The sequence below is a fragment of the Saccostrea cucullata genome, unplaced genomic scaffold, assembly GCF_032062105.1.
Source record: "Saccostrea cucullata isolate Sc308-1 unplaced genomic scaffold, CSIRO_AGI_Scuc_v1 ctg112, whole genome shotgun sequence".
Lineage (NCBI taxonomy): Eukaryota > Metazoa > Mollusca > Bivalvia > Ostreida > Ostreidae > Saccostrea > Saccostrea cuccullata.
Genome location: NW_026939726.1, coordinates 523,758 through 535,277, shown reverse-complemented (window position 1 = coordinate 535,277; position 11,520 = coordinate 523,758). Strand labels below are relative to the sequence as shown.

The 11,520-nt window shown below is 31.5% G+C and overlaps 1 protein-coding gene across 2 annotated transcripts; it reads left to right on the top strand.

Moving 5' to 3' along the window:
• The first annotated feature begins 1,557 nt into the window (after positions 1–1,557).
• On the top strand, positions 1,558–10,031 carry LOC134253788 (ras-related C3 botulinum toxin substrate 1-like). Of its 2 annotated transcripts, none has more exons than XM_062736375.1 (5): positions 1,558–1,659; positions 4,708–4,822; positions 5,088–5,205; positions 5,528–5,688; positions 6,678–10,031. In XM_062736375.1, exons 1-5 carry the CDS (start codon positions 1,607–1,609, stop codon positions 6,753–6,755), a joined length of 525 nt encoding a protein of 174 aa, XP_062592359.1. In that variant the 5' UTR covers positions 1,558–1,606; the 3' UTR covers positions 6,756–10,031. The 2 variants fall into 2 exon arrangements, with proteins under 2 accessions (XP_062592359.1, XP_062592360.1); XM_062736376.1 differs by lacking the exon at positions 1,558–1,659 and adding an exon at positions 1,666–1,718.
• The last annotated feature ends 1,489 nt before the right edge of the window (positions 10,032–11,520 follow it).

Here is an 11,520-nt window from a genome sequence, read left to right as displayed (position 1 = left end):
TTTTAAAAATGTTTTACAATGCAATGAGCAGTTATTTGAGCCCAGAAAATAATGATATTGGTGATTACATACTAATTTTTAGTTATTTTGAAAAGTAAAGAACCTTTGAAGAAAAAAAATATATATGTCAGATTAATATGTGCATCCATATAAATATTTATAGATATATATATTAATATTTGCATATAAATGTAGAAAGAATGAATCCTGTATGTCAAATCAAAGGTTGTAACAAAATATCTATATGGTCACTGGAAAAATTATAGATCACTGAAATTGAGACAAAAGATTCAAACATTGGCAACTTCTGATAATTCATTGCAAGAGAAATATTTAGGTTATAAAGATTGTTGTTTATCATGAACCAAAAAATCATTTGGAGTCAAGCATAACACTGAAGTTGTGATTAAAAAAACCCATTTCCAATTAAACTTTAAAGTTTATGGTTCTACCAAAAAAATGTCAATTACAGTTATTGCATTGCATGCATCTTTTGATGAAACACACAGAATCGTTTTTACAGATGGACTGTAAAACCATCAGTGGTTTTTATTTCCTCTTCAGACAAACAGACATCATGTAGGTTGCAGAGGAAATGGTAAACTACCATCTTATCTGTGTACCTCAAAGATAAAAGCAGCACACATATATTCACTGCCCAGGTCATGTTACACTTGCCTGCTACAGGGCTGTACAAAATTTGATTAATGGAACTACATTTGTCAGAAATAAGAATCTTTTGATTTTGACATTCATACACCATACAACTCCATATTTTCAAGTTATATTTTTAAAACTATAGAAATAGTTTTGTTTTGTATGTATAAATTTAACAGAAATTAAGATAAAATATTTGAAAGTTGATTTATATTTATATTCTTGTAACCAGTTTTGTTGACACCCTGTACTGGAATGGAGATATCCAGTATTGATATTTGTTTTACTAGCTCAGAAGTGCTGTAAGATCTGTCTAAACACAAGTTATCTCACCTAAGCATCTGTTAATTTGTTTGTTGACTGACAGAAATTTACCACTGTATACATGTAGATGCTGGATTCTAATAAACAGGTCCTTTTCTTGTTTAACATATATTAAAATAACATTCTTACAAAAACATCCATATATACACTTTTATTTTAAGATATTTATTTTTCAGTGTTGCATATGATATTATATTTTTTAGAAAATTTTATTATGTTTTAGCATATTATTATAACTGTATATTCTATGAATTTATTGCAAATTTTATGTTTTAGGATGATGCTTTAGATTTTAACTTTAGTGCATTCAAATTTTAGATAGCATGCTAATAGTTACGTATAATATATATACCACTGTTCCCAGGGGAATATGTGCCCACATGATATTGCCTGCCACTGGTCTTCCCAGTAATTTTTAAGTGAGAAATTTGTGTACAGTCAAATTTTTATTAAGATTTTATTTTGGTTACAGTAAATTCCACGGTTTGATTTAGAGTTGTGCCATGGCTCAGGGTCGGCCAATTAAGTGTGTTGTCGTTCACAGGGGAATATGTGCCCACTGTGTTAGTATGATCTCATATACCACTGACAGCTTCCCAGGGGAATATGTGCCCACAGTGTAAGTATGCTGATCTCATATACCACTGACAGCTTCCCAGGGGAATATGTGCCCACAGTGTAAGTATGCTGATCTCATATACCACTGACAGCTTCCCAGGGGAATATGTGCCCACTGTGTAAGTATGCTGATCGCATATACCACTGATGGCTTCCCAGGGGAATACTGTGAAATCACAAATTTTTGTGGGGGTTTAATTTTTTCGTTGTTTTTGTGGTGTGAAGAGACCCACAAATTCATGTCCACCACCAAATGTAAAATGTGACATGCATAACTACTGAACAATTCTACATCCACGAAAATAAATCCCCACAAAACAAGAGTTTTTCCTACCACTACAGTGTAAGTATGCTGATTCCATATACCACTGACAGCTTCCCCAGGGGGAATATGTGCCCACATTGTGAGTCAGCATCTAAAATTATAGGAAGATAACATTAACAACATGTATAATTTCCTTGTGATATATACATGTACCAGTGAGATAAGTAAGGATGCACTGATCTCTGTCCAATTAAGATCAAGTTTGGTATGGTAATTCAATAGGCAGAAAGACATATTTTGATGCTAAGTTTGTTTCTCAGCTTCCTTAACTTTATATAGAATGCATTGGCAAAGAGAGATAACTGCTGAAAATGTTCCCAGTGAAAACTGAATGCTGCTATGAGTCCCTTCGGATTAATTAGCTTTCCTCTTGAAGAAAATCCAAAGCATTATCTTTATCTGTCAGTCTGTCACATTGAGATTAATTACCACCTCTGTCTGCAAATGAAGTTTGTTTTGAAGTTAAGTCAATTTGGAATACTATGAACACTCTGAAATGTGGATTTAATAAATATAAATGTTTATACCTTATTTTTGTTAAAATACCCTACACAATGAGTTATTATTTCATTGAATTCTAACAACAAGAAATAGATTAAAGAAGGTATATATTTTTTTATTTTTACTTCTTTTTTCCTTTATGTAAATTCAAGAATATTTAAGATAGTTGGATAAAAACCCCATTCTATAATTAATACTGAAAAAGTTCTTGTTGTAACTTTAGAAGAAAATAATGAGAGAGGTACAATTAATCCCTTGGGATTAATTATCAGTGTTTAAGTATTTAAGATTAATGAAAACCTTTGTCTGTTTTGAAGTTAAGGTCAAGCCTTCATGGTACTAGTATTTGCATTCAGTGAAGGCTGGTAATTTATATAACACAAGCTTCATTATTGTTTAAATAAGTTGTTCTTTACTTCTTATTGTAAATACAAGGATATCATTTACAAGATTTTGGATATTCAGGAATTATCTTGAAATTTTAAGAATACAGTTGCTGTTGCTTATTCTTCCTATATTTTTATACCCCCGCAAACGAAGTTTAGGGGGTTATTCGGAATTTTTGTTGTTTTCTGTAGACAAGATTTTGTCCGTTTCTCAGAAACTGTTGGAAGATTTGTCTGAAAATTTATACACTTATTATTCACCATATGAAGGTGTGCACCTGGGATTTTCATGATTGGATGATTTTTCTGCATTTTACGTGATTTTGTTTGGCTCATATGAAAACTATGTCATCAAACTTACAATTTATGCACTATTTCAAAGTCACTGTGACCTTTAAGTGATTTTTTTTAAAAAACTAAGTCTTTAAAATTTTATATTTCATAAACCTAAAAAATGTAAAAATATAGTTGTATCCTTATTAAAAAGTGCTAAATTAAGTAAAAACTTATTTTTTATCATATACTTTACAGCAAATTCTGTAACAAATGTTAATGATTTGAAAGGAGTTCAGATTGTCCCATGGGCATAATTATCAAGCACTGGTCAAGGAGAAATTTTGATAGCAGAAATGTGCATATCAAATTAGAGAGAAATTAATGACTTCTTTATCGGGAGTTAACTAAAATCATGTAGTGCTTTTACTCTTGGGAGTTGGGCAAAAAGAAATGGCCTTATAGTTGCTTGTGTTAATTAAGAGTTCTTGATGGCTGTAGTTCAGATAAAGATCTTTCACAAATTGATGTTTTAATGATTAAAACTGCATGTGTTCATTGAAAAAAAAAATTACATTTCAATTTTTATATATTTGCAACAAATTGCAGTCATGTCTCACTTAGAATTTTTTAGTCTAAAGAATAATTGATTTTTGATTTTTTTTTTATTAGACTGTAGCATTTCCATTATTTCATAAAATATGCAATAAACAATTTAAAGCTGCAGATGGATATTTGTTAAGCTCTAACACAGCCAGTTTAGAATTATATGATGTATTATTTAATTAATCCCTACACTGTAAGTCTCTTAGAGATGTATGTACAATATTTTAAGCATGATAAGAAACTTAGATCATTGAAATCTGTGTCAATCTGTTAATCAAGGTTACTTGATTTTCTTGATAACCAATTTATGATTATTGAACAATATTTGATGGGGGTATCATGCTGTGGCGGGGCACTTTATTATAGTGATCAACACCTCTGTGGCACCTACTCTGAAAAACCCAGTAAGAGAGAATCAGTCCAAACTAATTCAGGTCAGTTTTCTAGTTCAGTTTAGAATGTCAGCATGGCAAATGCTCATATCTGATATGTTCAATTTCTGACCAGTTTCTATCAATTTTTCTCCAAAAAGACATGACAAACTGCCATATCTGACAGTTTTGGGGAAAAAAATTCAGGAAAGAGAGAGTTTTAGAAGTTTGAAAATATGCCTTAAATATTTCTCTATTTATTGTGATTTCCATTTTTCTCCATCAACAATTTGAAAAGCTAGTATGTTCAAAGAGGTCCAATCTGTAGTTTTCAGTTTCTTTATTATGATAAAAGTCATAATCCTCATAGTGTTTGATTGTATTGTAATAAAGCACTTGATCTGCCATGAGAAAGTGTCTCTTATCTAGCCCAAGGAGTAAAATAGAAACATTCTGAACTTGATGTCAAACAAATAAACTAACTCTTCACATACATGTATCTTCATCTTGAACAAATTTTTCTACTGTAAAAAAATATACCCTCAACTCTGAGTCTGACTATAATTTCAGGAAGATGATTCTGTATACATTTGACCCACTTACTCATATGAAGCTTCTTTTAATATTGAAATTCCCTTTTCTGTAGCTTTGACAATTACACTGCCAACATGATGGTAGACGGAGTTCCGGTCAGCTTGGGATTATGGGATACTGCTGGTCAAGAGGATTATGACAGATTACGACCACTATCATATCCACAGGTTTGTTGTACACATTGTATAAATTGGTATTATTGGTATTTTTATACGATGAAAAGTTGAACCATGGGTTTCAAGATAGTTAGGTTGCTATTGTGATTATACTTTGGGGGTTAATATTTTTAGGCATTGTCATTGTTTGGCAGCTAAAAAGTTATTTTATATTTGAACCCAGGTTCAGTATTTTCTGTATTTATTATATCTTAATGCTCTTTGTTGTTTTACATACATACATCTAGACCTAATTGAAACTTTGTTTGATTTGCAGACGGATGTCTTCTTAATATGTTTTAGTGTAGTCAGTCCTTCATCGTATGAAAATGTAACAACAAAATGGAATCCAGAAGTTAAACACCATTGTCCTGAGGCACCTATACTTTTAGTTGGTAAGTAGTGCCAACAAAACACAGGCATACAACAGGAAATGCCCCTGGAATGAGTTGATTTCAAACTCTGCTGCTGTGGTATTGAACAGAGAGGAATGATATTTTTGCTAATTCGATTTCCTCAGATTCTATGGATATTGGAATATAATTTTCCATCTAGAAAAAAATTTCATGAAAAGTAAAATTTATTTAAAACTGAAGTTCTCATGTAGAGAAATAAAAATTCATTTGCATCTGAATCTCCAAATTAAGAAAATTCAATAAAATTGTGAAGCAGGTTTAAAAATTAAGTTTTTGATATGAAGATTTTTTGCTTTTGCAGGAACTAAAATAGATTTACGAGAAAATAAGGAGGCGATAGGACAACTAGCTGCCCAAGGTTTATCTCCAGTGAAGCGTGAACAGGGTATCAAGTTAGCCAATAAAATCCGAGCTGTCAAATACATGGAATGTTCTGCACTGACTCAGAGAGGTCTTAAACAGGTACTTCTATAGGATATTAACTATATAAGAATAAATTTTAATGTCTTGAATGTTATGATTGGGTTTCATATGAATAAAGTAAATCAGCATTTATTTGTGTGTGAGTAATACCCATCTGCATATAACAATCTTTTACACATGAATAATTCTCACAATTTTATTAGCTCACTTGAGCCAAAAGAGCTTTTGGCTCAAGTGAGCTTTTCTGATCACCTATTGTTCATCGTTTGTCCACCCTTCATATGTAAAATTGTAAATTTTTCACATTTTCAACTTCTCACGAATAACTGGGCCAATTTTTAACAAAATCTGGTACAATATCCTGGTACTTCCTTAGGTGAAGTGGAGTTTAAATTATTAAATTGAAAGGTCAAGCCAACAAAAGTCAAATATAAAGGGAAGGGTTATTAAAAAAATCTCAAATACCACTGGGCCAAAAAAGTTAGTTTTATGTGGAGTCTCTCTGAGGCAGTTTTGATTCATTGTTCAAATCATGGTCTAACAGGAGATTGGTTGGGCCACATCAAGGAAACAAAATTTTACATTGAAATAGATAGGAAAAATATTTTAAAATCCTTTTCTCAAGAACCATTTGGCCGAAAAGCTGATGCTTACAAGGAAGAATCCTGTGGTAATGTAGATTCTAAATTGGTGAATTAATCACCCATGTATGTGGGTTGGGTGGGGCAAAAATAAGTATGACTTGTGGGGAAAATCTGATTAAGAACAACAGAGCCAAAGTTACTCAGAATGAGCATTGTGGCCCATGGGCCTTTTGTTTTACAATATGTTTCTTTAGTCATGAAATTTAAAATTCTTGGATGGATTTTGAATGATGAAGAATGAAATTGTTGCAAAATAATAGTTGTTCTTCCATATTTTGATTTTTCTAAAACAATACTGCAGTGTGACACAAACCTGTTCTGTAGTCATTTTTACACTCTTTAACAAAAAAAACATCATAACACATAATACATTTGTTCTTTCAGGTGTTTGATGAAGCATGTAGAGCAGTGTTGCAACCACAACCAATTAGAACAAAAAATCATAAATGTCAGCTTCTATGATCTGGGTCTATCAGCTGTTCATTGGGGGATCTGGCATCATCTAAAACCACCATCTACCTGTCTGTATCCAGTGTGTAGGATGTTGTCAAGTTTTGTTGATCGTGTGATATTACTCTGTATCATGCACCTTCTTTATAAGGAACATTTAGAGTGGCATATTGTTAATGTTTAGTTTACATGTACTTGTATGTGTGAGGGTCAACATTTATGAAAAAGTCGACACCATTTCCTGAAATAGAAATTTTAATAATTGTACATTTAAAAAAAAGACCACTGCAGTACAATTTTTTTATTTATAGATTCACTTTCAAATATTTACTATTAATTAAATTTTACCATTTTATAAACCCTTGAATTAAGTATTAAATCAGCATGCATAACTTGATATATGTTGATAAATTTAAAAATATTAAATTTATAGTATACATGTATATGGTATTCTTGCATTTTAAACTCTGATAAATACATGTACCATAAATTCTTTTAGTTAAAGATTTATAAAAGTGTTCATATAGAAATTTAGTGACTGAATTTTCAGTTTTGTTGCATTCAACATTTATGCATTTAAGAAATATCATATACTAGAGTTATCCTTCTTGGAGAAACTTGTTTTGCATGTTCGAGTCAAACACCTTGTGAAGTAATGATAATTCTGCTATATATACTCTTTCTATCTTTCAACATTTTAGAAATGATGTTCACTTCTCAGTTTAGAAAAGAAATATTTTATTTATCACTCTTCCTAACAGAATAGACAATCAGCTAGGTAGAAAGATTTAGCTTTGACTTTATTCAGATTTACATGGGAGCTGGGACAGACTTTTGTAGAAATGTTGAGATAAATTCACACACACTGTGGCTCTGTATATGTAGCTTTTGCCTAATATCCTCCAAGTATGATATGGTTAATATTTTGTTTATACATTACTTTCCATAAGCTATTTTGAAATTGGGGATAAGTTGTAAACATTGTGTAGCTGGCATTAAGAATGGATGCCACATCGTGTGCCTTTAGATTAACAGGATACCAAGATATTAAGTCTGGTGATGGGGTATCATTTCCTCCACAGCATTTTTGCTTTGTCTACAAGTTTGTTAAAGAAGCTTTCTACAAAGGAATTTTCCCATTTATTTGTTAAGAGTACCAGTATATATCCTTGCATATTGGCATATCTTTTTTTGATGTGTATTTTATAGAAAAATTTATACAAGAGAAATCATAAAATGATTAATTAATCATCTTTAATCAAGAATAAGATTTCGTAAGTGTAATTTTTTTAATTTATCAGGAGGGATTTATCAATGGGGAGGTTTTTCTAAAGGTTGTGATCCACTGTTGTCAGTTTCATGTTGTATTTGACCTATGACCTTGACCTTTTGTTGCCATAGACTTTGTAACCTATATAATTTTAATTATATCTATACAAAGGAGGACTATATTATATTGCTTAAGGTGCACATTAATATTTACAAAATGTATGTGTAAACATTTTTAAGGTAGTTATTTAATGTTGTATTTTTATTTAATACCATATTCTAGTAAAGTATGTAGAATTGAAGTATCCTAGGAAAATTTAATGTCACAGTCTCATCATAGGCTTTTACAATTATACTTGATGAATTTTTTTTTGGCATCAATTGTTTCTTCAATTTGTTGCCTACAAATGCCACATATTTAGTGGATTTAAATAAAATCATTCAGAGGGTTGAAAATTTCATTTTATTATGCATTTCAGCTAATTGATTCTTGTATTTAGATTATGTCAGAATATTGATAACAGTGTGTTGATGAGTTTGATCTGTAAATGATCCTTTGAATTTCTTGCTTTTATATCACACAATTTTATGCACAGAAGTAAAGACTTTGAGTGGAAGTAAAAAATCATGAATCATCAAGATTAAAACAGCTTTGTCAGGGATGTTTAATTTCACAATTGTGTACAGTTTTAATGATAAAAAAAATGTTTTTTGATAGATAGCGATATCTAGTCATTCATTTCTATATTCTCATATGTTAAGTTCTCATTTCATGTACCTAATGGTAGTTTACATTGAGTGATATGCACACACATCATCCATTCATAATATGATGCAGTATTTCTAAAACAAATTCTAGCTTTGTACATTGTACATGTATTTGTAAAAAATTCCTGTGGAATATACATTAAAATATGTGTGCTCTCCATTTGGTTTCACAAAATTTGTGTTTATATCACTTTATTCTGTGAAAGGATGGAAACATCCCCTTACTTCCATCTATTGTGTTTTGGAATGAATTTTAAACCTTGCCATTTAGTTAGACTTGTAGGCCTAAGTTATTTTTACTTGATGACCACATTCTTGTCATTTGCAGAGAATTTTTGCAGTCAAATTTTAATAATTATATGGAGATGTTGAACTTTTTGGAATAGAAAGATAGAATGTTTCAGAATGCAAGTCATATAAGTTTTGTAAAATTTCAACCATTTCAAATTCAGACAACCATTTTTGAAGAATAAAAAAAAATGGAGATAGATAGAAGGAGCAAATTGTTGCTTGATCAAATGCCCTGGTTTGGCAAAGCACTTACTGCATTGTTTGGCAGAAATCATTGAAAAGATGTATGGTGCTAAATTTCCACTTCTGTGTGTAAAACAGTGTACCTTACAAAGAAAGGTAAATTGAAAAAAAGATTAAAGAGTTATGAACTTGAATTTCCCTTGCAAATTGTCCAGAAGAATTTTATGAAAATTGTCACACAGCAAGATATAATGCATTACAGGAACATGTTGGTTGTCAAATACCCGGTACTTCCACAATAGATCAGTATAACCTGTATTGCTTATCAGAATTAGTTTTTGTAAATGGTGTTCTGAATTCATTTGTTTTGATCCCTCACTGATCTGCTGCTTTTGAATTTTATTAATCAAAACGTTATACCAAATATTAAATCTGGCTGTATATCCAGTATTTTGATGTATCGAAATAAATACAAGCCATGCCTCCTGAAAAATCTTCGTCTATGCTGAGCTTTTGTGTTTGCAAATTTATAGAGAGTAATTTTATAAATGAAATATAACTTCATTGTGCACGAGTTCTATTTGATAAAAACGCCAGAATCCGAAATAAATTGACTTTTAGTTGATACAAGTTCTGTTAAGGTGTCACTTCTTTGCGTACATTACCACATTATTTGCTGCAGACTTTTCTATGATCTGTACTGTATGTCATCTGCTATGTTTTGTATCATAGTTCATGTCACTTGTGCAATATATTGAATAAACACTTACAACGGAGTGTCTGAGTCTTCAGTATCAACCCTCCCCCCCCTTTTCAAGGAAAGTTGAAACAACTCGGCGCTTGTGTGACTGCTTCTAAGGAGGGAATTTTCTCGTAAGAATTGTGTTAAAGAATTAATGCCTATTTTTTATATTAAAAAAACTAAAGGTACCGTCACTAAATGATACCCCCGCCTTCCATGTGATTATTATGGCGAAGTACATGTCTTGCTATGAGAGACCCAAAATAAGTGTCGGATCAAAAAGTAAAATAGGAGGTGCTTAATGGCATTATATAATGAAGAATCTTTGAAAATATTTAAATTTAATTTAGTGGTAAAGGAGGAGTTGCGGATTAGAGATGAGTACCCTTCCATAATATTATAGATAAATGACAGTGTTCATATTTTGCTCCGGGAAACCCAAATAAGGTAAAATAAGAGGCCACAATGGCGCTATGGAACAAAGATTCTGTAAACATTTCATTAAAATTCACATTCAGTGGTATAAGAGGAGTTGCGTATAAGAGATAGGTACCCAAAATCGTAACGAACGGACGTACAAACAGACAGAAGGACATCGCGATCACTATATACCCTACCGTTTTTTAAGCTATTCTAAGGCACTTTGAGCACCGAGCTCACTGAATGATACCCCGCGCCTCCCATATGATAATAATTACAAATCCACTTTTGATATGGGAAACCCGAAATATGTTTCCAAAAGTAAAATAGGTGCACAGTGGCACTATGTTACAAAGAATCGGTTAAACGTATTTTCAAAGATAAATAACAATGTACTAAAATGTAGCATCAAAGAAACCTCGATTAAATTAATCTGCAAATACCTATGGCAGAATTCTTTAAAACATCGACTTTGAAACTTTAAGATAATGATTTTAAAGAATATGTGCCTTTGACATGAAATATTCAATACATTTTACTATTTTAGGGTTTTGTCTCGTACTGAAGGTCGATAATGTTCAGTTTTATTACGAAAGAATGTGACCTTAATTTGTGCAAACCCTGGCCTGTGAGCTTAAAAAGTGCGCTGAGCTGTACATGCATATTGCATAAATTATATATGGTTTTCAGACAATAATCTTAGTTTCCCTGTAAGGTTTTGAAATTAAACTTTTTGTCATTGATTTCTTCAACTTTAAAAAGACTGCTATTGACATAAAGTTGAAATGGTAAAAGGTTAAGATTGATATTGTTGTCTCCATATGCGAATTTTTGCAGTTCTTACACTATTTTCTTTGTTTTCTAGTAGATAACGAAGGGCACAAATTCTCTTGATTAGCTTATTTATCTCTGCAGAGAAGACAACGGGATTAGAGATTCAATTTACCCGAAAACTCGAAAATAAGCTGTATGAAATGGTGGCATATTTATGCCACCCACATAACTTTTTGTTAACATAGCATATCATGTCAAATCAAGATATCTATCTCGTCAAGTCATGATAACTTTCTGGTTTGTCGTCAAACACCGACTTTTATCTTGTCA